We start from the raw sequence: 25,548 nt of genomic DNA on the forward strand, positions 1-25,548 counted from the left end.
ACGATAATATTGTAGTGTAGCAGGTGCCGAACCTGTGCAATAATAATTACCTACTCAAGAGAAATACAGATTTTGTATACAGCGGTGAGTAGGGTCGAATCCACAGGGACTAGGGATAATTCGTTTCTTCTAGAGTTCAAAGTATGGGGGGTTTTAGGATTAAATGCTAATGAATTGCTAACTAAATAAATTAAATGTGCAAAATAATTAATTGGGAGAAATAATCAGGGAAACTCTAGCCAAGGATACACTTCAGAAATGGTTCATGCAACTGATCATCGATTCAAATATAATTCCAGCAAATATTAATAAATTAGTTATAGTTGTCATACACGCGATAAACAACCAGCCTTTCCTTAATTTCTCAATAGTTAAGGTACGACCGTTAACTATTTCTCTAACTCGGAAACAACTCTAGGTACGACCGTAGGATTTAATTTCTGGTTTGCATTAAGATTTAGAAAAGCCCAATCCTAACTAACAAACACGCTACGAGGATTTGTTTAAGTTAGATCGTATGTTTTCTTGACATAAATCCAATTACGTCAGTTGCTACCAGGACGGAAGTAATCGAACAATTACAGATTCAACTACCCCCAATTAGCAAAATAGCCTATGTGAATAATTAAATATTGCGCATCTATTCAATCATACACGATAGCTATAACAACAATTAAAGCAGAAAACATACGAATACCAATAAATGGAGGAAGCAGTTAAAATAATTTAGATCTCACCGTTATTGTTGAACCAAATCTTCAGTTGTCCCCTTGACTAGAAGTATAAAATTAGTTTTCCATTAGTGGAGAACAAGCCATGCAAATAATTGTTCCAAGCTTTTCCATCGTTTTTCCTCCCAAAAGTCGGCTAAAAAGAAAAATACAAAGACAAGAGTTCCAGCCGAATTGTTCCTCCTCTAATCGGCCAACAAGAAAAGAGGAATAAGAACAATAGTAACTATCCGTCTATCCCCTTTTTTGTCTATAGCAAAAGAGATAATGAATTGATATGCTCAGCCGATTCCTCCCTACTTTTTCTCCTAATTGATTGGTAATCTAATTCCAATCCGACTCCTAAAAAGATTCCTATTACAAATCAATTTCCTCCAACTTTTCGTTTCTTTGAGAATGATCCTCGAAATAAGGAGAGTCCTGGCAGCTAACAAATTAGGAAGTTGACTTAGATTGGGAGACTACCCAATATCAATTCCGACTTTCTAGCCTTGAATGTAGGTCCCGAACGTACCACCATCAAATTAATTAAAAAATTATCACTTTTAATCACGTTTTGCTCCTTTTCCTATAACTAGCTTTGTACCCGTTCGTTGAACATGAATCATTGAAAAAAATAAAATAGTTAGATAATTTTATAAAAATGTCAATATAAAATACAGATTCAATGTATAATCTATTATAACTTGTCTTAAGTATATTACTATGTAAAGTATACAAACTTATATAAATTATTCTTATAGTATAAATTTGAACATCTAATTCAGTGAATAATAATTCAAAAATGGAAAAAATAACATTCAACAATACCGTAACATTCAAAAACTTGAAAATAAATGAAAAGTGCAGTAAATAGTATCAAATAATATTCTACTCTTCATAAACTTTTTTTTTTTCTGTTTGAATATTCTCATCGATTTGTCCGTGCAACTCAGCATTTATTGATTTTCCATTATTACTGCATGATAGCAAAACAGGATTTAATTAGTCACACTATTTATGGTATTTGATGTATTAAAGTGGGTAATAATTTTATAGTAAATTGTATTTGAAGACTTAGTTGACTATATATTATGCCCATGAAAATCTTGTTGCGTTGACCCTTGAACACCAACATACATAAATTTCGCAAAAGGAACCAAAATAAATTTTCCCCTTTGAGTTCATGATCACTCAAGAGGCATAGACCAAATGCTTATAATATGAATATTTAACAGCAGTGTCAGACACAGCAAAAAAAATTCAACTAAAGTAACTAACAGTAATAATAGCTAAAGACACAAATTTCATGAAGAAATGTCTTAGTCAATTGATTATTAAAAATTTAAGAACAACATGGGACGTAATCAACAATAACATTTATTTCCATAAAATTCTTACATCTAAAGATAAACCTATTTTTTTAAAAAAAGAATCTTTTGGCTCGCTGAAAACAATTTCATTACAAAAATTCTAGACAACAAAACCCATGAAAATTTATATATATGAGGTGAAAATTTGATTAAAAAATATTTCCGAAAAACATGCGTAATTTTTGAAAAAAAAAATGGCAATCCACGCAAAACTTCATTAGTCAAGGAAGTTGTCCGTCTACCGAAGTTTTTACTTAGCATAGTTGCATCCTTTTTAAACTTTTCATTCATCTTGTAAACTTGAATCTTTCAGCAATTGTTTGTTCTCATTTTTTTGACATGTTTAAAAAATGAAAATTATCATGCATTCGAAACGGCCCAATAGGATTCCGTTTTAGTCAATGTCATGAGATTGATCCTCGCATTAATCAGTCAAAAGAAAGACTCCAAAGCTATCCACAGAACGGGTGCACCCATTTCAATGTATTGACGCGTGCATGACTGCATGTGCGATTCCCTTAAAACTTATTTCTGATTCGATGCATGTGACCAATTAAAGAAATTCGATGGAAATTCCATTTGACAAATTTTCAATGGATCTTGCTCGTTTTGTCATGTTCTGCTTACAAAGAGTAGGTGGCATAATTTTGTCACTCAATTATTTAGAGTTATCTACTTGGGACAGTAAAAAAATTATTTTACCCAAAGTGGTCTTTGAACCAATTAAAATATATAACATTAAATCAATTACATTTTGGGATTGAAAATGTGTATGTTAAATCAATTCCTATGTCTTCATACAAAAAAAAGACAAAAAAAAACACAATTCAAGATATGTTACTAAACTCTTACAATTGAAGATCAACATGCCTTTTTTTTTTAAATATGTATTGAAAGAAGACGTACCTGATAATCAAGAGGAGGTTGTAAACTCAAATCGATGCTTTAATGTACCAACCGCTTGCACTGAAAATGCCTAACTATGAATTTGATGCTTGAAATCAATATATTAGAGGCTATATGTAGTGTAGGCATAAAAAATAAGAATATAAAGAGATATTGATAAGAACATTAAAAGTAGGTTTATCTTGATTTAAGTTGCTTAAAGTACATAACTTCGGGTAGGAAATAAGAGTCCTATAATATTAAGAATTCTTATAGGAAATAAAACCACAATCGTCCAAATAACTATTTTTTTTAAGAAAAGATGATTTATTAATTGAAATTAGTTACTTTTCTACTTTTTGTAGTGATAACAATTCTTATCGGACTAAGAATTGATATAAATCCAAACAAAAAAGGAGCAAGCGACGTAAGAAACTACTTGTCGTCTCGTTAAGCCACGTAGGAAAGAGAAAACATGAAACGATAAGAATGAGAGTACGACTTTATTATATATATATATATATATATATATATGATTGGCATCATTAACCAAATATAAGTAGAATCTATCAATTAAAATAATATTTGGCTAAAATCAAGGGAAAAATAATTATTAATTTAGCAACAAATTATGACCTATCATAGTGTCGTACTCGTGAAAAAGTTGATGTGTATAAAAAAAATATTTCACATATATTCTGTACAACAATTAATGTAGTTATGTACTAAAAATCATAACACATAGAAAAGTTAGACAGAACCAGACAATTCCTCACTCATTGCTATTGAATTCACTCAAAATGGGCCTTATTCTTTTTGCCAGTTTTGCTGTCATTTGTTTGTTTCGATAAGATTTTTTTTGCCAATTTTCTGCAAATTTTCGATAAGATCTTTTTTCTGCAAAAGATTTGTATCATTAGTTTGGAGAGATTTGCAGCCTAATGAGATTTTTCTGCAAATGCTTTTTTTTTTTTCGATTAGAAGTTTCCTATTATTTCCATGTACTCTTGAGACCCAAAAAAAAAAAAATCATTTGAAACTTAGACCTCTTATTATTCTACTGTAAATCATTATAAAATCCACTGAAAACAAACAAACCAAGATACATGCACAGTGTAGAGAATCAAACTTACCAATACAGAATAACTGCCTTCCAAAATATGGAAAAACGTTCAAGACAATTACAGCAGTTAAAAAATATAGGACGATTTATGACAACAAAATTTGCTTCCAGTTTAAATCTGGAAATATTTTGTCCTTTCAACATATGGGTTCTCCTCTTAGTTTTGCTGGAAACAAATTGTAAAGTTCTATTTGGGCTAGTTTTTGTTGTCATGTCATGAATGTCATGCACTAATATATAACACGCAAATTGGGTTGGTATGTTTCCTATTCCAAGGCCCGTGATTTCGTCAGTTTAGAATCTGGATGGACAGATTACGACTAAAGTTCTGATTTTAATATCTCTTTTATCTGGACTTTGTAAAGTACAATCATAAGGCTCAATTGACAGCCTGCTGGAATAGCCCTTGGATTTAGATTTCATATTTTTGATATCCGATTTGGGTCTGTAATCGGCCTCGGAAAAAAAAATTACGAACTGTTTAATTGTTATTGTTGACATGTATTGAGACCGAAAGCCTACGCTACTCCTTTCCGCTACCAGGACGGGAGTATAAACTTTCTTCTAGCTTCTGGTAGCCAAGAGGATGTGGAATGTTGCTAGAGGAAGCCATCTGCAATTATGCCCGTCTTTTTCTCTCCTTATTCTCTTATTTCTGGGGTGAAAACTCCGGATTTTATTAGTTTCAGGAATAGTTTTAGAACTAGTTAACCTGCCTGAATTCTGATAACTCAAGGTGAGAACTGAGGATGTAAGATTCAATGAACTCCACCGCAAGAAAAGGAACTATAATTTCTTAGTTGGCATTAGGCATTTTTACATCTGAATTGCAATGGACATACAAATTTTTCAGTGCAGTTGACTAAGGTGGTTCATGGATGAGGCATTGATTTCATTTAATACTCATTATTATACATTTCCAGTTGGTGGCTCTCGGAACATGAGATGAATCTGCTGTGCCACCACATGGCCCATCCCCACCACCACCGCCACCAGTCTCCACCGCCATTGACAATGATCTGGATCCAAAAAAGCATGATTTCCACTCCGCTTTCAGGGCGGTATGTTAAGCACCTTGAGGGCAGTTTAAAAGCTACCAAAATTTGTACCCAGACCCATGAAAACGGGCCAATTCCCCGTGCTACTTGGACGCTGCTTCGGCAATTTCAATGGCCAAAGTGGACTCAAGTGCTCATAATTTTTACACCAATTAGTTCTACATAAAATGGCCATTGAAGATTTTTGCCTTTTATTAGGACCAATTCCACTTCAGCCTTGGACAATTCCATTTGAAAATAGTCCATTCCAAGTTTGAAAATGTTGGTAGTAACTTTACATGTAAGTTGTGTATTTCAACCAAACAGGTCCTGAAGATTGTTGGGAGTTGGGAGTTGTAATCAATCCCATTTGATTAGAGTAATCATTTTAAAAGAAAACATTCACAAAATTGTACTAATTGATGATGTCAAATATCCACTTACCCAAGCACTACACAGCAACATCTTTGATCGTCATCTTATGAGCATAAGATTACTTGAGTTTTTGTTACCAATATTTTTGCCTAATAAAGTGCGTTGCATGTAATTCTTTTATATATGTTAGGATGACCATTCGAAATACAGTTAAATGGTTCAACTAAAAGGAATGAACTAATATTATTAAGTTCCTTATTTGGCAGGAAAAATGGCATATCAGAGATCATGTATAGTTCATCCTAGACAAAATTGCAAATTTGCAATAAGGAATAATTTCAGAAACTTCTCTTGAAGTTTCTCATAATATCACTTAGTATTCCTAAAGTGTCTAAAATTTCAGTTATCTCTCTTAGATTGACATTTTTTGTCCATTGGGAGAAAAGCAAGAGAGATAAAAAAAAAAAAATTTACTTCTAAGACTACCCTTATGTTATCCTATTTATGAAACTCACATCAACGATAAAAATTAAAATAAGGCTAAAAATAAAGTTGAAAATATCTACGAATTGTCTATGTTGTTTTCATAGGGGGAAAAAACACCATAAGCAATATTTTGATAATTGATCATGAGATCATTTTTTCATTAATCTTTTTAATACTGGCCTATTTATAATATTTTTTTATAAGTAGGCTTTACATGCAAACCACGTGTATAAAAAAGATTACTTTAATTTTGAGCATAACTTTAATTACATCACGTATTAACACATTCTTCCGAAAAAAATTGCTTGACTTTGTTAAATCCATATTGCAAAAATTTTGAAAGCATAGATTACTTACCAAATCCTTTTAAAGCGGTTGACATTATTGAATTTAAATTAACTACCTCCTTTGTTGCCCCACCTCCACTTGGATATAGAGAAATATAGACTAATATTGAATGGTCATTAGGTTATTTTTTGTTTATACTTTTTGGGTTAAAATTTCTCTTTTTGGTTAGATAATTATTAAGGATGCAAGTGAAATGTCGTCAATTTGTGAGCATTGAAAATAACATATAGCCTTTTCAAGGTGCCAAGAGAGATAAGTGAGATTTTGAAAACTTTAGAAGTGCCAAATGATATTAAGAAAAATCTCAAGGGAGGTTTTTGAAATTATCCCGTGGAATAATCAACGCATCTATTATTGTCTGACTTAAAATGATACAAGGAAGTGTAACTGATGTAAATCTGAAGGACAAATTGGGGAAATAAAACACAAAAAAGACAATAATAATTTAAAAAAAAAGGAGTGTAACTGAGGTATCCCGAATTCGAAACCTCCTCCTGACTTACACCAAAAACAAGTCAGCAATTTAGTTTCAACGAACAATTGGAATACTGCTTACATAACATTGTCTTCGTACAACAGGAAACTGAAAAAGATAATCTGAAAGTAGACCACAACATTCTACCAAATCCCATTACTAACGAAAGAAAGAGACTTTGAACTCATCATTTCCCATCTCATGTTGTTCATTGAGAATCTGCATGGCAGATTGCCATACAGGACTCATGCACTTTATAATCTCGATTGACTGGAGAGTGCTCATTTCTGCTAAAGCTGAAGAAGGGATTTCCCAGAGAGACAAACAACCATGCAATACAAGTCTCTCAAGGCAGGGAAGGTCGTCAGCGGAGGCATTCCATACTTGAATGTCTAGCTTACACAACTTCAAGAATTTGAGTTTCTGGAATCCCCCTTCTGCCATGTCCCATTGTCGCCCCACAAATGCTCCTTCGTTTAATTTGAGAACCTCAAGATTTGGTAGCTCCCCAATGAATGAAATTTCATCCCATGGTCGGCGCATATTAGACAGAGTCAGTTTCTTGAGATTTGATGCAGAATTGAACTGCAATGGATGTTCCACCTCAAACCAAAAACATAAATTGAGTTCTTCAACCTGATTCAACTCACTAATTGAAGGAAAGCAAGGGCCTCTGAGCATGCATGATAATTTTCGTAGGTTGGGTGTCACACTCATGAGATGCTCAAACACATAGCCAGAGTAAACCTCTATAGTGGATATAGATTCTAACTTATCCAGCCGGAGGTCCCAGAAATGATCTGTTAAATATGGTAAATAAAAGCAGACCAACTCATAATCGTTTTTCCTCACATTGAGATGCCTCAAATTTACCAGGTTCCAAATAGTGTCTGGTAATTTGATAGAAAAATAACGGGTTGAACTCTTCATTAAAATCAAACTTTCCAGGTTCTGGAGGTTCTCTATCTCAGATGGAATAGATTGACAGCCAATCCAGATTGCTAAGTATCTCAAATGAACCAAGTTAGTGATCTTAATAAAGTCCTGCTCATCAACTCCACTAACAACGTGAATATGGCTCAAGTCCAACACCCAGAGTAGTCTAAATTGTAAGGCACAAGTAAGCATCGAAGAACGATCATTTAACAAGAACGACCAGAAGAACAAAGACCGAGCACGTAAAGGCCCCGGGGGAACAACATACTTGTCAGAATGTATGCACAAACGATATGCTTGATGCATTACAGAATCTGCAGAAGTAGTCAAGCGTTGATCATACCTTTTCATGTGAAGCAGGAAATTTTCTTCTTCAGATTTTGCCAAGCAAAAATCATGTAAAAGATCATGAACATGGCATGATTTGACTCTACCTCTGGAACTTCTTTCTGCAACCATCACAAGGTTTCTGTCAATTAGATCGTTCAAAAAATTCTCTGCTTCATTCTTTAAGCTTTTCTGGCTTGGGTTTGTTTGATGGATAAATCCTTCTGCAATCCATAACCAAAGGAGCTTGGACACTGGAATCACGGCATCCTCTCGAAATCCTCCAAAATAGAGGAAGCACGGCTTCAAGAAATTTGGTAAATGGTGATAGCAAAGTTCCAATATGCCAGAATGCTGGCCTAATGGGTTGTTAGGTTCTTTCAACCACAGGCTTTCTGCAACCTGTTCCCATCTATCCTGTTCTCTCTCTATTGCTTTTAGAGTTCCAGAAACTGAGACCACAGAAAGTGGTAATCCTTTGCAAATTTTTGCAATCCTCTTTCCGACTTGCAAAAGTTCTGATGGGCACATTTCTTCCTCAAAAACCTTGATGCATAATAATTGCCAACTCTCTTCATCTGAGAGAGGAGAAAGAGCATAGGGAACACTGTTTGCTTTCAGAGCTATATTATAGTTCCGCGTTGTAAATAAAATCCTGCTTCCATTATGGTCATCAGGAAAAACTTCCTTCAGATCATTCCATGCCTCAATGTCCCATATATCATCTATCACCAAAAGATACCTCTTTCCCTTTAAACTTTTGTAGAGCATCTCAACATAGTCTTTGCCAGCAACTCCAGGGTTTCGGTTAAAGTTCCTGTTGATTTGGCCCAATATTTCAAGTAACAAGGTTTGCTTGTGATAAACTCGGGAAACACAGCACCAGGCATGAGTATGGAAAGAAAAGGAAACTGAATGATCTTTATACAATGAGTTGGCAAGAGTTGTTTTACCTATTCCTGGCATGCCAACAATTGTGAGAATATTCAGCTGATTTGATCCTCTAGTAAGCTGTTCCTTTATCTTTTCTGCTGCAACTTCAAAACCAACTAGTTGTATAGTAGTCTCCTCTGTTTTCTGTCCTACATCATTCTCATAGTCTGGCATCGCCTCAATGTTTGGAAAGTTTGCTTGTGCTAAAACAGGAGCAGGAGTGTCATTGCTGATCTCCTCCTTCCTGATAGCTTTTAACCTTTTATGAATATGCCTAATCTCCTTAATGACATTAAATAGTCCCAACTTATGGCACCAGAGAGAACCTGCTTCGGCTTCTAATGAATCCACAATATACTCAGCCTGGTATGAGATATCTTTATAAAGTTCCAGGAGAACATTCAGCTCCTCGTTATGATTCAACTGCTTGCCAATTTCAGTAATATCTATTCTGAGGGACTCTAGTTCTTCACATGCTACACCAATTTGATGCTTGAATGGCCGAATTTGTGATTCTTCATGGTGCAGTTGCTCCTTAAGTTTCTTCATCAGAAACTCAATGAAGCCTAGTTCATTAGTTCTGGGGAAGTTGGATCTCCATGATTTCATTATGAATTTGTCAAAGCAATCTGCGGCTTGTCCCTTGACACGTTCAATGTCTTTGAGAATACCTGACAGTACAAGTTTTAGCTGCACAGCCATGTCTTTGTTCATCTCGCTCAAGTAGAAAAAGTAAAAGGAATGTCCAATCTTGTTCATGACAGCTTTTATCTGAACCGTGAGTGCTCTGACGTTATCTGAGTCTTCATAAAGTGGTGGATCCATGAGACTCAATCTCAATAAGTTCAGCTCATCAAGTAGGATCTCCATTTGATCCTCTTCAGCAAAAAGGAAAAGGGCCTGATGTCTGGACACCTCCCTTAGATTGTCAATGAGATAATCAACAAATGCCAGATACTGTTGATTAATGATTGGGCTACCATCATGTGATTGTTTCCAAGTTTTCAAGGCTCCTAGATAAAGTTTTCTTGTCTCGGGCTTAAGCGGATTGATCTCCTCTACCAAATCTACAAGCTTAGTTTTCATTTCTTGTACCATGTTTTCATGCATTTTGTCATCCACCAAACAGAAGTAAATTAGACAAGCTACATATACTGCCAAATTTTCAGCGTACAGTCGGAGATCTGTCAGTTTCCTTTGCTTAATGCACCGGTTAGCTATAAACCAAAGAAAATTTCTGAAAAATCTCAGCTTGCACTCAAGGCCTCCAATTTGTTCCTCAACTGGAGTAACAAGTTCAGCATTGTGGCTTAATATATCTTTCAGATTATCTAGGAGAGAGTCTACAAAGCTTACCACATTCGAAGTGCAGAACTCCAGTCTTCTGGGGATCTGAGAGTTGATCAGGGACGGCATCATGCTTCTTGGAAAATTTTTGAGGGACAAGAACTTATTTTTGGTTTTAATAGATCTGAAAGTGTCCCTTTTTCCGAAGGTGGTTACATCAGCAATTGAGCAGATTTCCAGCATATCTAGCTTAATGTCCTTCACTTTTTTCAAATGAGAAACCACGGATTCATGGTTTGATCTTGACGATCTGCAATCTTCATTTCCTGTGACCTGGCTTGTGTTTGAATCATGCAGCTGACAGTCCTGAATGACTTTGTGAATACCATCCGCAATTTGGTTCAACCGAACTTGTACATTTTTGTCTTCTATATGCCACTTCAAAGAAAACTGCAGAAAGTGCCTCAGAATGTTAATGATGACTTTAAGCCTATGCACCTTGTCGCTGCTACTAGGCCTGGAGTTGGAGCCTTCTGCTAGCCTCCCCAGGTAGCCAGGAAGCTCTTCAAAATTGCTACTACAAGCCATCTGCAATCATACGGGGTTTTTTCCCTCCTTTATCTTTCTTTTTTATGTTGGTTTTTCTTTTTGATTTGTGTGGAGAAAACTTCAGATTTTGATAGTCTTAGAAGTAGACAACCTGCCTCAGTTCTGCAAACTCAAGGTTTTAACTCAGGGGTTATAAGATTCAATGAATTCCACCACAAGGTCCTCTAATTTTTAATTGGCACTAGGCATTTTGACTTCTGAGTTCTGAATCAGTATTAACAAACTCTTGCGTGCTTTTCTATAAGCGGGTTTGTGGATGTGGCATGCATTAATTATTGAATACTCAATATTATACATTTCCAATTGTTGAGCTGTTCCACTGTGCCGGCTTTGAGAACATGACATGAATCTGCCGATTAAAACTCCTTGGCATTTGCTCAAAATTTCAACCATGCCTAGACAGTTGCACTGGACATGATTTTTGACCAGTTCCACAATGGCACTAATTGCACACTATCAACTAGGGCGTCAAACGAACTGCTCGCGAGCGGTTCGAGTCAAGCTTGACTCGAGCTCGATCAATAACAAGTTCGAGTCGAACTAGAGATCAAAATATTAATCTCGTTAACTCGCGAGCTCGGGTGTATAGATATATAGTTTTATTTATTTTTATTTTAATAGTAAAATTACATATATATCCTTAATATTTTATTATTTATTAAGAAAAAAATATTATTTTATTTATTTTTTAAAAAATAAAATAATTATTTTTTTATTTTTTCAAACTCGAGCTCGAGCTTTAAATTGTCAGCTCATCGAGCTCGAGCTCGAGTTTGAGATTAATAAAACTAAGTCAAGGCTCGGCTCAATTAGGGCAAAACTCGACTCGGCTTGACTCGTTTGCAGCCCTACAATGTATCAACCTATAATTTTTCTGTTTTTTTTTGTATTTTTTTGGCCTTTTAAAAAAAGTTATTCTATTGAAATACTTTTTTCTTATTTTTATGTTGGACATAATGGGGAGTCTGTGATACCATTTAGACTTCTACTGTTCGAGATAATGGAAAGTTGAGAGCTCAGTCGAGACGTCTCCGAGACGGATAAAAACGGCTGAATCGCCTCAAGTCATCTCGAGTTAACTCGAATTTTTATTATTTTTATTAATTTTTTTATCATTTTTATTTATCATTTTTTTTTTACAATTTTTACAATATTAAATGTTTCAAAAATTTGCATCTCGCCAAAACCGCGATCGATATGTCGAGATTGATGTGGAACGGTTCGAGCCACGACTGCGACCGGGGCCGCGGCTTTGAAGTTTGAACCATGAAACCAATACGTTTTGTGATCTTATTTCCTTTCTGCTCCACCAAAGAAGTTGGATCAATTGTACAAGGAATGTCTTTAATGCCTCTATATCATTTCCAAGAATACGCAAGGCAACAACATACAATACAATATCACAATTATGTTACACTCCATCCAGGAATAAAGCTGAAAATTTACAATAACTATGGTTAATGAAAATATAGCTCAGGGATATCCTCAACAAAAATGGGGCAAAATCACATCATCCAGAACTTCCCCACAAAAAAGGCCCCCTATCAATCAACAACAGAGGCATTGAGCTCTTCATTTCCCATTTCGAGTTGTTCTTCGAAAATCTGCTTGACAGATACTGTTGCAGAAGGATTGCACCATTTCATCTCAATCAATTCCAGACTAGAAATTTCTCCTAAAGAAGGAGGAATCTCAAGATTCTTACATCTTAGAACAACAAGTTTCTTAAGGCAGGGAAGAAATTTCTTCCTGTAGCAATTTGAGAACCTCAAGGTTTGGTAGCCCCCCAATGCTTGAAATTTCATCCCATGGCAGCTGAAGATTTGACAAGGTAAATTTCTTGAGGTTTAAAGGGAAATGGAATTTACAGGGATACGATGCCTTGCCTGCAAAAGATACCTTGAGTGATTCAAGATGATTTAGGACATCAAGTACTGGAAATTGGTTGCAGTTCTCTGAATCATCCCATGAATTTGTGACTATCATTTCAATTTTCGGAGACCAGGTAGCTTACTCATTATGATCTTCTCCGTACGGCTCCCAAACTTTAGATAGGGTGTCAAAAGAATTTTCAAATTGTGCAGCTGGAAAGAGCCATCAAGAAATTCTTGAGTGCAGGGTCTTCGGAAACACAACTTTCTTTCATTTTTCCATTTAGAATGAGAGTTTCCAGATTCTGGGGTATCCCTATATGTGATGGAATTTCCTCTGTGTGGATCCTGAGAGCTAGGAACCTTAGATGAACCAGATTGGATATCATAACAAAATCACTAGTGCCACTTCCTTCCTTGGTGTGAACCAAATCCAACGCTCAAAAAAAGTCTAGAATTTGAAAGAAAGTCGATGATGCTTAACCCTTAAATGCAAAATATGGAAGGAGAGGTTGTCTTGTCATCTCCGAGGGCCACCAGTTAATGAATTCCAAGTAGGAGATAATAGAGAGCGGGACTCGCGAAAGCCTAAAATTATAGAACAAACGATATGCTTCATGAATTGCAGAATAGCAACGGGTATTAGCATTTTTACCATACCTATTCACGTGTAGCAGGAAACTTTCTTCTTCAGATTTTGCCATGCATCTTTAACTCAAAGCATCTTTAACTCGAACATCAAACGAAGCCATCTGCAATTATGTTTGTGTATCTTTCTTTCCCTGATTTGGATGGAAAGCAAAAATATCGAATTAGACTGGAGAAAGTTATAGTGTTATAGACTTTGATTGTCAATGACCAGCCTATATAAATCTTCCCATTGATTTATGATTTTTAAATGGAAATTTGCCAGCTTTACACCCGTGTTTAGATCTGAATTCAAATATGGCTGTTTAAAATCTTTGTGCTACAATTTAGTCATGCAACTGTTTCATGCTTTTCTAGGGGTTCGAGTAAGATAAAAATCCAGGAGACTCTCCAGTTTGGTGTTTTCAACTATTCCAGAGAGTGCAGAACAGGTTTCATACATTGAACATCCATAATTTACAGAGCCATTCCTGTGAGTTGATGAATTTGAAGAACAGTTGAAAATCATATAAAACAGTTGTATTTCCAATGGTTAACTGCCCCAAAAACCTGAGGCGTTCACCTTCCTTGTCGAATTGTCTACAGTGTACACTGTCGATAACAAGTTGTTACAAAGATTGCACTGAATACGTTGCAAAAGAATGTGCCTAACACCTGCCAGGGACAGTAATAGGCAACAGGAAAAATTAAACACAACGATCCACTAATTGAATAACAGTCCATCATCAATTGAGTGGTCATCTTTCAGAAAAAATAAAAGAATTGAAGAATGCAGAAATAAACCATGGCTGCCAACTTGAGATAAGTCCCATTATCCTGGAGTTCATGTACCTCCATGGATTATACGACAAAAAGAATAAGAATACAGATCACTTCCATTTTTGATTGAAATGAATAACCTGAAGCACACTGCACCCTGTTTCTCTGTTTTCCAGCTTGGATTATGCAGATCTTCACTTCCACGCTACCGAGTCAATTTCATCTCTTGCTGACTTGTAAAGTTCAAGCCTTCTACTTAGAGCTTCTCTTCTTTCCATAAGTGAAGGGTCTTCATCCAGCATTTTACCGAGCTGCGCCTTCTGAAAATGCATGCACCCCAAGTGAACTCAGTTATTATTCCAAACCTTAGTATGGAAATCTTGTCAACAAAAAGACCATGCCAACAAAGGAATTTGCAGTGTATCAGTGAAATTAGTGAAAGGTCCAGAGTACTTCACCTCCCTCCTTCCTATTTGAGCATAGAAATGATTCAGCAGTGCTCGCTTTGCCTGTAGGACTTGGCAATAAACCACAGCCTTGGGAATGGTAAGCTTCAAGGTCTCACAAACCATGTTTACGTAAGCGCTAACATTTGACCCTGGTAGAGATGAAACAACATGTTCAAACGAATTCCCTGTACTTTTTCACCAGATGAGTCAATGGACTGTATACTTTCAACTAAACTGAATGGATGAATACAAAATTATTGCATTTATAAAACACCAGCACTCAAACTGAAGTTCTTTCCTTTTTCCATTTTTTGGTCCAGGGGAGGCAGAAGCTGAGACAACAAGACTACTTGTCGAATACAAGATATGGAAAAGTAATACCATAGTAGTCTTGACTACACTTTATGAAACCAATAAGCATAAAAAATGTAGTAGGTGAGCCTAGGTATTTCCAAGGCCAAAGCTGACCAATAAATTAAGATACAAGGAATTTTCTTTTTCCCATGTAATTCAATGTCATCATGCTCAATTTGACTAGTACCGATCTTCTTTATGTGGATGAATTATGCAGTTTATAATGGTGCATTGCAGAAACATCTCGGAAAACAAGCACATACTTTAAAAAAAAAAAATAGTAGCAAACTGCTAATGTAAATGGTATACAAGTGTTTTCGTTTGTTAAATGAATTCCACATGAAATGGTGTAATTGCTGTAGTAAAACAATAATGGATGTCAGAAATGAAATTTTGAAATACTGATACTCGTAGAAGGTGTCTTTCTGAATTCTCTTTCTTCCCCTCCCCTATCTTGTCTTTCTCACTTCTATCTATTCTTCCCCATATCAATTCCTCAAAAGACTTTTTTTTCTGATTGTTAAATTGCAAATACTTTAACCCTGGGAAGTGGGAAGTGATCTTCCTTCCATTTCTGACCTCTTGTTATATGTCGTTGGCAGGCACAACTCTTCCAGTAAAGACCCATGTTTCTAAGTCAACTGAATATTCGTTCTAAAGATTTAATATTTTTGCAGAGTAAGCTAACTATCTGCATATTAACACTAGACGTGAGTGGCAACTGTAAAAAGGAACAATGTAACAAGCATACCAATTCTCCTTAAATGGTTGTCTGTGTACCGATCAACATTTTGATTTGAGTTTGAATTTGGGGGATTTGTATTGTTTGGGTTTTTCTCTGGCTCCATCTGTAGCTTCCGGAAAAACTCAACTGTCAAGTAAGTTGACTCCATTTCAACCAGTCTTAATACAGCCTTGCGACTTTCATCACGAAATCTCTCAAGTGCATCATTGGCAGCTGCCGCAATGTCAGATTGAAGTGATGGGAATCGTTTCAACTCCTAGTGACATTAAAGGAACTAAACAATGTTCATCACCTTGTAGGGGCAAATACAGTAAGTTATTAGTGCAAGAGCATTTTCCCAGCAAGCAAGTACACAGAGAAGATCAATTAGAAGTGAAAACATAAACTTCTCAAGAAAAAATTACATTCTTAATCGTAGCTGAACATTGTATTTCCATTATAGTTCAACAGAGTCAGTTTAAGTATATTACACATGAATCATGCAGTATTGATATTTAAAAGCATGAAGAGCATGGCTGCACACAAAAGTCTAATACCAACTATACTCTGGAGGAAAAATAAAGATGGAGGGTGTAGTAGCAAGGCCTCTGTAAATTATCAGATAGACATAGCTAAGGAAATCAGAACTTCAAAAGAAGTAAGAAAATATTTTATATTGAAGATGCAAAAGTCAAGCACCGTCACATGGATATCAGCAGGAATCATAGCAGATTATACTGTATCAAGCTCATAAATCCTAATCTGGTACCTATTTGGGGTGAGCTACATAGTCCAGAAAAAGATGTAATATCTTTTCCATGAAAGGAAAATCGCCAAATATTCTTCCCTTTTCTTTGTCAAACCCCTTCAAATATTTCTTATTTCCGTGTCGTTGATATTCTTCTTCTCCTTAAACTCAAAATACCAAGAAGAGAAGAAAAAATGGACACTATCAAGAACCAGACGGAAAACAATTCGGATTAATCTAATGCTAACATGCATATTTCACACTAAGAAATTCAGACACAGTCAAGGAAAGTCAAAATTTGATCAAAAACCTTTTGCATGGAAGCCTTCGTGCCAAATTTTAGAGCCAAAGTTCCCAAATCCTAACAAATTTGATTAGCAAAACTGACAGATACCAAACTTTTATATTAATACATCTAAAACACAGTCTTCAAACTTAAACCTCCATATTGTAGCATAAGATAAATTTCTGGTTTAAAAAAAAGAGAAGCCTGGACGAAGCAATTTCATACCATAAACAAGTTTGTTAACTTGGTCAAATATTGTCAGTAAAAGTTCTTACCTGGGTTTCTGCAATCGACTTCCTCACAAGTTCTTTCAGAACGAAGTGCACCTGCCAAAACACACACACCAAAAAAAATCACCAGTAAGTAGGGACAGCTGTGTATAACTAGAACAAGCTATTGGTCTCTTATCCAAAAAAGGTAATGAGGCTACTAAAATGTGTCCACATTGCATCAACAACCTACCTCATTTACTAAATAGCTTTATTCTAAAAGGTCTTAATTCAAACTGATGTCATAGGGTTATTATAAACAACTAATTGCTGGTGCAGTAGAGGATATTATACTCAGCATACTTTAGACATTTGAGGAGAAATTATCATTTAATCTCTTTTTCACATACATAGTCTGAAAATTTTTCACGAGTACCACCTAATGGGAATTTAAGAAATACTAAAGCGAATGCAATGTTACCGCATCAATAGAAGCCTCAGCAGGCCCCTTGAAATATCCAAGAGAACCATCAATGAGTCTTCTGTATCCTTGTTCAGGAGCTATCAAGTGAGGTTGATAACCATCCGCTTCACAGATAACTTTTTTAACATTACTTAAAGAGAGATGACGATCCAAGGGAAGCTTTTTCATTGCAGCAGGTAATTGATGATCAAAGACAGCATATATCCTATCTCCCCCTGGCCTCCTGTGAAAGACATATGTTATCCTCTAACATTCTTAGTAGAGAAACTTAAAAAGAAAGGAATCCAATCAACATAAACTAATGTTATACCACCTAAGTTATACACGACCACGCAGGAATCTTCTTCCCCAAAGTTTAATGTGCCAGTGTAATGTCACACAAGATTTTCATCTATAATAAACTAAATTTAAGAAAGGAGAAGGTTAGCAAAATGCCTCCATAACTTGTATTAAACTTCCAGAGATATGGACACTGTTAATTGATCAATTTTTCTGGTGAAATTTCAATTATTGACAAGGTTCCAACTAGACCAATCATGAAGAACCTGAGGAACAAATTGGTTTGTGCAACTTTTTTATTGCTCTTAGACAGGTTAAGCATCTGAAATTAGGTAAGCTAAAAGCAACTATCCTTCCTAGAAATGCATTACCAAACAAGAAAGAAATGAAGGAGAAAAACCTTCATTTAGGGCCATTGAGTCAGAGTGCATTTAAAAGGCTTTTATTGAAAAGGGCATATGGCTCTTCATTTGCTAAACATCTGGTTCACCTTTGTATGAAGGCAACTATTGACAAGGAAGAAGATTTAGTACAGTGAAGAATGAAGCTAAATATCTAAAAGGAACAGGCCTTCCATATATCCATTGTATACACAGCCCACTTTGACCTAAAAAACTTGGACAAGAAAGTTTTAACAATAAAAATACAAGAGTCAGGAAAAGTTATCATTGTGAAGCTCCATACAGGACAAGCACCTGAATAGCAGAGAACTGTGTCAGAAAGGTGTTCTTAACTTGCATATGAATCTTAGTTACAGGCCAGATGCATAGTCAGCTACTTGTATAGATCTCACTTTTAGCAGCCAATACTATAGTTCTGTGGAAGCTTAACCAAGAGTATCAAAAACATTTTTAATGACAATTTAAACCTGGAGTCACTGTTAAGAAAACTATATTCACGCTTTATCAATATGCAAGAACAGTAAAAAGAAACAAAATATCACATTCCTAACATTTTGGGAGGTTCAGAAGAACAGAAATTACCCTCCATCTAGATGCTCCTTGAATATTCGATCAAATGCCCGACATAGTTCCAAGATTGTGTAAAGCTGAGCCTGATAAACAGAGCAGAACACCTAAATATTAGTAATAATCTATTGAAGGATTTCATGTAAAATTTACCAAAATTAGTGTATGTCCTTCATTACCCCACCATCTACGCCTACAGGCCTGCCAATGCGATCCAACTCTGCATTAAGCTCATCAATGGCCTTATTGATTAAAGTAATAATACTTGGTATTCTCTGCCGAATGACAGTCTCCAAATGCTGATGCACGGAAAAAGAGAACAAGCCTTGTGAACATTTCTGAATGTATAGCCTTCTGTCAAATTACAATTGCAGTAGCATCAAAAATTAGAACAAACCTTAGACAGAAGTTTCGCAAGGTACTCTGATCCCATCTTATGGGCCAAGTGTCCATACTCTGGGCTGGACTGAAAATATTCTTGCTCCTTCCGACGAGCATTCGACATGTCAACATTTTTATTAATATCAGCCTGTGAGCGGTTAACAATTCCGACCCATGGGTGTACCAGCCTGTATGCTCTACCTTCAAGTACCTTCAATATTGATAAAAACAAGAATCCAAAGAGGAAACATCTTAAAGAGTATGAAGGAGTCAAAAGACTCAAAGAACAATATATCTATGAATATGTGCAAAAGATTTTTATTCCAGTGATGTTGATATGACCCATGGTAAACATCCAAGAAGAAAAATGCTTTGAATTCATACATCTAAGGCATTGGTCCCCTGGTCCATTAGATCAAGTTTCGTCAATACTCCAAATGTTCTCTCCCCTAGAAAATGAAACAATCCCAGTTCAATGACTAGAATGCATATTCAGCAAAACTTAATAAAAACAAGTACAAAAATAAGAGAAATAAGATTGGTATATCCAGCAGACTGCTCGAAAAGAAAAATAGTACAGAGCATTTCCATTACCAGTAGGATCCACTTCTCTTGCGAGCTTTATGGCATCAGAAGTTGCAATATCTTGATTAGCAGGAGATATAGCTAATATAATGCAGTTTGGCTGAAAATGTTACAGAAAGGAAAGAATGAGAGAACTTGGATTCTGAATTTTCAAAACCAGATCAAGATAACAAGGTGGTAGATGAAAACGTTTCCATCAAAATTACAAAGCAAAGAGGAAGAAAAAATATTGAAATGTAAACCATCATGTTTTAGTAGTATTCACACCAAATAATCCTGTCATACAAATCAGGAGCAAACATAATATCACAATGCAAAAGACTGCCATGGAGTTTGGCTTTATTCTCCTTGAATCCTTTGTTGAAGGTATATCTGCACCTTAACAAACTAAAAAGATCCCACCAAAAGTGTACACGTTAAACCTAGCAGCCTGAGTGAAAGGAAAACACAAAACTTCTGGACACATTATAAAGGTTCATCCACAACAGCCCTCCAGCCGCACCTTGGCACACCTTACTAGTCTCTCCAATATGCAGCAGTACTAATAGATTGGACAAATGTCCTAAAAGAACAACATTCAAAGCCTCAAATACATCATAAAAGTACAAGGCTAATTAAGCTGTTACTTCTTGTTGATTCAAATAAAGTCCACCTTCAACCACAGCACAATCCTAGGAGTCTTATTCTCATTATCAATCAAAAGCAAAAGGCTGAGATTAAAATTGAAGTCAAGAACACAAAATTTAAATTATTCAAACTTTTGACTAGCTGTGCATGATACAAATTTTCAAACTTCAACAGCAGTAGATCACTTCCTGCAGCATACAACACAGTAGAGCCACCTAGACTAGAGTATTAGAAACACTTCTCTAACTAAGTAGACACTTGCTAAATTCACTTCACTTCCTACAGAATGTTATCTTATTGGTTAGGATAGTGGTTGCGAATTTCTTCAAGTTTGACAGCCAAAAACAAATAACAAGGATGTTTGTACATCATTGGACATTTTTTACAGGCTCTAGGAATATTTCACTAGTTGAACTAAAAAGTGAAAATTTTTGACCTTTGTAGAGACAAAGTGAGAATGTCAGTGGCTTTCAACCAGGTTAATGATGGTGCACAAGAATATCCTCCAAATAAAATGTTAATATCTCTTAGTTCTGAAATCATTTAAGAAAAAATAACCAAAACATCATTTCAAACTTAATCAACTGTAATGCCCAAACTGATAGGTGTTGCAGGTTGGACACCATCCTTACCTTCTCAACATAAGAGCGAACCATCATTTCAATATCCTGAACAATACTGTCTGGCTGTCCCTCTGCAAGATTTCAAAAATCTGTCAATACTTATTATGTCAGTTAAGTTGTGCATCAAATGTCTGAGAGCGTAACTGTGCCTAAAGCAAAAGTGTTTGGTTCTCACCTACAGCAACCTTTGTCAACCCAGGAAGATCTATGAGGGTTAAGTCGACAACTGTAAGACAAAACATGGATCTTAGAAAAGTATGTTTTAAAATAGCAAAGGAAACAGCAAAATAAAAGAATTTCAAAGCGAGACAGACAACATACTGCAAACTAGATTATAGGATGTCGCATTGAGGAATCATGGAATAACAGAAACGTAAAAGAATTTCAGAGTGAGACAGAGACTGTACCACAAACTATGTTACACGATGTGACACTGAGGAATCATGGAATAACAATGAACTGCACGACTATAAGAGATTCTTAAAGAAATAAAAAAGATTAGTGACACAAGATGGTCCATTGCAAATACTTCATCAAGTCTTGGAACTCGTGTTCTGTCAGAAAGTAATTCATACAGCATGTTCCTTAAAATCAAATTTGACTAGCTTAACTTAGCCTTAATAATTGATACTACACCTAGGACCTAGGATTTTACAATGTTTATATGCACTACTTATGATTTTACTTCTAGCGCAACACATCCATCTTCGTAGTGAAATTTTGTGCTACATACACTCTAACCTCTCAATGGACAATGCCAACAAATGCATGTAAAACTTAATTCAATCCACACAATTGCTGCTATTTGTTTGCTAATTGTTCTCAACTTATCCAGGCACACGTTAACACTCCTTTTTTTTTTTAGGTTCAAGCTTGACAAAAGAGGGAACAACAAAAACAAAGAGAAAAAGCTCTTTTTTATGGGATTGACAATTCATCACAGAAGTTACAAGGCAACATGAAGGAAGCTTTTGTTCAGTATTCTTGCAGCTGTAGATTGTGACCAAAATGAAGGGATAAATGCAGAAGCCTGAAGACAAACCTTGTGGAGAATAAACGCTGAGGTGAATTGGAACGTTAGAAATTTGTTTAGACTTCCCTGTTATGCGGTCTGTCTCATCTGCAATCTCTTTGCGCACAGCAGCTGCAACAAGAACACAATGCCCACCAATAAGTGACATGTATCTCACTCTTGCATATAGACAGATGTGATGCAAGGGTAGATTAAACAGCATTCCAAGTTGCATTAACATGGAAGCTATCTCATAATACAGATATCGTGACAACTAAAGCTTTTGAAAAGGAAAAAAAAGGGAAAGACAGTCTTGAATTGTCTGCACGATTATCAGGAAGCATAAGTGTGTGCAACTTACTATTCTCGTATAATGAAACAAATATATTTTGACATTTAGTTGGATGATCAATATATCACAACCACAAGGCATCTATAGGCTGAATTAACTCTAGTAAAGACAACATAATTGACGTTACCCATGTCTGATCAAAATGATTCTCTTCTTCTATTCAATTCTGTCCATGGCCTACAATCAGTCAAGTGCCTAGTTCTATGCAATTTTTAATCTATGTTCTAAGCCTGAAATTTTACCTTTCATTCCCCAGCTAATACATTTACCGTCTTCTTTAAATATAAAACTCCAAGAAAATTTGTATAATCCTGAATAGGTCCCATTGTTAGCCAAATTTAGCTTCCAAATCCTGAGTGAAATTTCAGTAATGACCAAATAGAAGAGAGGTGTTATACTGCAAAATGTGAGGTTAAGACACTTAGACATCCACTACGACAGTTCATGCAATAGAACAAAAAACAAGGAATATATATACCAAAGGTTTTGGCACTATGTATCATCTTCCTACAAGTACCTTACATATTTTGATTAGTTCTCCCCTCAAATTTTTGGAGGACAAAAAATATCTTAGGCCTTCCCCTCCAATGTCTAGAATATGACAAAGATTTGTAACAACATGATCACTTTATTCTAAATATCATCTGATGTTGAATCTCAAAACAATACCAGACAATAACATGCAACATAAAAAGAATTAGACAAATAAAATCACCATAAATCTGTGATCAAGATCATTTCTTGCAATGCTTGAACACATTTCGTGCACCCATTCCCAACATAGGAATAAAAGAATGACCATTTTAGAATTCAAAGAAGCACTAGACTAAATATAAGAAAAAACTTTACCAATATTATTGAGAGAGCCATATAGGGAAATAAACATCTAAAGGATAACCAAACAATGGAAATGGCCAATTAAATTACAAAACATCAATCCGGTCAAAGAAACTGGAAGATCCTGGAGATGGGTATTAGCTTTGGGTTTACCAAAGTCATTAAATCTCTTCTTTGGTGCATGGAGAAATTCAGCATATTCGGACTGTCCTTCTATCTTATGAAGTTGCAATACCAAAGGCCTCCTAGTGACAATACCTTCAAATTTAACAGGACAACTATTAGGAAAGTATAACACATAATGTACGGAAACTTGCAATCAAAAAGAGATGGATGATGGCTCAAAACTTGCAAATTAAGAAGAGATGGATGATGGCTTAACATTAAACACCATAACTCCATTTCCAAAAGAAAATTCTGCCTCAGAAGTAAGTATTATACTTAATATATAACGCATAAAATTGGAATCTAAATTACAAATACCAATTTTAGTTATTTATCATAAGTGTATTTGTAAGATTTTAGTGCAAAATGTACTGTTAATATACAATTTTTTCGTGTACATTTCATAAAAAAGTAAACACAATTGGCCACCAATATAAGACATCCATGAGCTCCAAATTTCACAAATTCACTCAAGCTAATGTTAATTTTGCTTACAAATCCTAATAATGATCCCAAAGACTCAATGTTATCAATTTCAACAAAATACATAATGCAAAATAAACCATTACGATTATACACCAAAAAGGACTAGCAAGAAAATCAAACAGCAGCCGAGAAGCATACCAGATCCACGAGGCAGAAAATCTCTCCCAACAATACTTTCAAGTACCGATGATTTACCCGAACTCTGATTCATTTCCAACAAATCCCAGATAAAAAAATCACAAATTCCGTCAATACGATTAATAAAAAGGATCACAAAAGAACTCAAAAAGAATCAAGAATGGGATTAAAATGATGAGAAAAATGAATGTGACCTGGCCACCCACAACAGCTACAGAAGGAAGAGCTTCCCAAAGGGACATGCCTTCACTGCCACCACCATGATCACCTAATACAGTGCAGGCTCTTTGGATATTGTTTACTAACCCAATCAAGCTCTCCATAGTTGCCATTCTGTTATTCTTGAATTATTTTTTGGGGATGGCAAGAAAAAACGTGGTCTGATAAAATGATGATTTTGGATTCTTGAGAGCTTTTAAAAATTGAAATGTGGGAAATAATCGAAGAAAGAAAATGGGGTCAGTCGAAAATCGAAGAATGATGAGAATGTGAAGAGCTGTGACGCGGAAACAGAAACAGAGAGAGGAGGAGAGAATATGGGAGGGAAGGAGAAAACCGTTGGACAACATGTTAGTTGCAAAATGCATAAAAAGAAGAAAAAAAAAAGAAAGGAAGAAATTCTTCTTCTTCTTCTTCTTTTTCGAGTGGCTAGCGACAAAAAGAGAATTTATTTTGTAAGGAACAAAATAGAGAATTTGGTTAGGAACTAGGAAGTACTCTGTATCAAGGATTGGATCTTACCTACATTTGGCACTACCTTTATTATTGTCATTAGAGGGAAAATTATGGTCAACTGCTCGAACTTATTAGGTGGTATTAAACTATTAATGTCTCCTTTATGACTTTTTTCTTGCAAATAGTTTACCTCATTAACATCTCATTGAAGATTGAGCATATGACCAACACACCAACCTTGGATTGATCAACGTAGTAGACAAAAGAATGGTGCTTCAAGGACAAATAAAATTGTTATTCCATTCAATTTGAGTTTTTTTTAAGCCCATCTGATTTTAATCTTTAAATAGATGAGTGATCAAAAGTTAACGATTAAAATAATTTGAAAGCTGCTTTAATAATTTACTTTGTTATATTATTATAAGCTATGAATAAACTTCTTACACTAAAATAAGAACATTCTTTGTTGCAATCTACCAAAAAAAAACACAAATTTTCCATATAATGAAACTAGTGTTGTTAATAAACATCATTGCAAAACATCTCCCATTGTTAGAGGGGTAAAATGGAGTTTCAAATTCTAGTAGATAAACTTACTAAATTGGTTTGGAATATTTGTCAATTTAGTCCCTAAACTTTTTCACTAAAATCAATTTCATCCTTAATAATTTTTTTTGGCCAATTCAGTCCTTCAATTTTTATTTATTATTCAATCAAATCCCTTCGTGGCGGCGCCACCCATTTTCATATTTCCGACGCAAAAAGTAGGGGCAGCTATAAGTGGGCTATAAAAATGAAAAAAATAAAAATATTCAACTGGACAAAAAAACCAAAGCTTCATTACTAAATTGGGGTGAAAATAGAAATTAGTAATTTTCTAAAAGCACGCATCCCTGATGCTTCGTCTTCCACGATCTATGGAGAATCAAGTTGATTCCTGACACGGATGCTTGTAACATCGTCCAGGGAGGCTAAAGATGCTAA

The 25,548-nt window shown here is 35.3% G+C and overlaps 2 protein-coding genes across 2 annotated transcripts; both read right to left on the bottom strand.

Annotated features, from left to right (window-relative positions):
- Nucleotides 1–6,971: 6,971 nt before the first annotated feature.
- Nucleotides 6,972–10,883, bottom strand: LOC113756177 (putative late blight resistance protein homolog R1A-3). The gene has a single exon (XM_027299946.1). The coding sequence runs from the start codon at nucleotides 10,881–10,883 to the stop codon at nucleotides 6,972–6,974; it is 3,912 nt and encodes a 1,303-aa protein (XP_027155747.1).
- A 3,307-nt stretch (nucleotides 10,884–14,190) lies between these two features.
- Nucleotides 14,191–24,392, bottom strand: LOC113756175 (dynamin-related protein 1C-like). The gene is made up of 16 exons (XM_027299943.1): nucleotides 24,084–24,392; nucleotides 23,890–23,953; nucleotides 23,254–23,358; nucleotides 21,942–22,043; nucleotides 21,075–21,125; nucleotides 20,909–20,970; nucleotides 19,659–19,749; nucleotides 19,449–19,513; nucleotides 19,081–19,275; nucleotides 18,863–18,982; nucleotides 18,699–18,769; nucleotides 17,434–17,659; nucleotides 17,019–17,069; nucleotides 15,737–15,986; nucleotides 14,641–14,780; nucleotides 14,191–14,502 (listed from the first exon to the last, which is right to left on the bottom strand). Exons 1-16 carry the CDS (start codon nucleotides 24,219–24,221, stop codon nucleotides 14,377–14,379), a joined length of 1,857 nt encoding a protein of 618 aa, XP_027155744.1. The 5' UTR covers nucleotides 24,222–24,392; the 3' UTR covers nucleotides 14,191–14,376.
- Between the last annotated feature and the right edge of the window lie 1,156 nt (nucleotides 24,393–25,548).

The sequence above is a fragment of the Coffea eugenioides genome, unplaced genomic scaffold (genome assembly GCF_003713205.1).
Source record: "Coffea eugenioides isolate CCC68of unplaced genomic scaffold, Ceug_1.0 ScVebR1_2032;HRSCAF=2990, whole genome shotgun sequence".
Taxonomy (NCBI): domain Eukaryota; kingdom Viridiplantae; phylum Streptophyta; class Magnoliopsida; order Gentianales; family Rubiaceae; genus Coffea; species Coffea eugenioides.

Bases quoted from the DNA above. Each gene is read 5' to 3' on its own strand.
- LOC113756175 (XM_027299943.1), bottom strand. From the start codon at position 24,221: ATGGCAACTATGGAGAGCTTGATTGGGTTAGTAAACAATATCCAAAGA. The intron at 22,044-23,253 runs GTAAACCCAAAG...TTCTTGTTGCAG, and splicing joins GAAGAGATTTAATGACTTTG to CTGCTGTGCGCAAAGAGATT. The intron at 17,070-17,433 runs GTAACATTGCAT...GTGTTTTGGCAG, and splicing joins CTGAGGCTTCTATTGATGCG to GTGCACTTCGTTCTGAAAGA.
- LOC113756177 (XM_027299946.1), bottom strand. From the start codon at position 10,883: ATGGCTTGTAGTAGCAATTTTGAAGAGCTTCCTGGCTACCTGGGGAGG.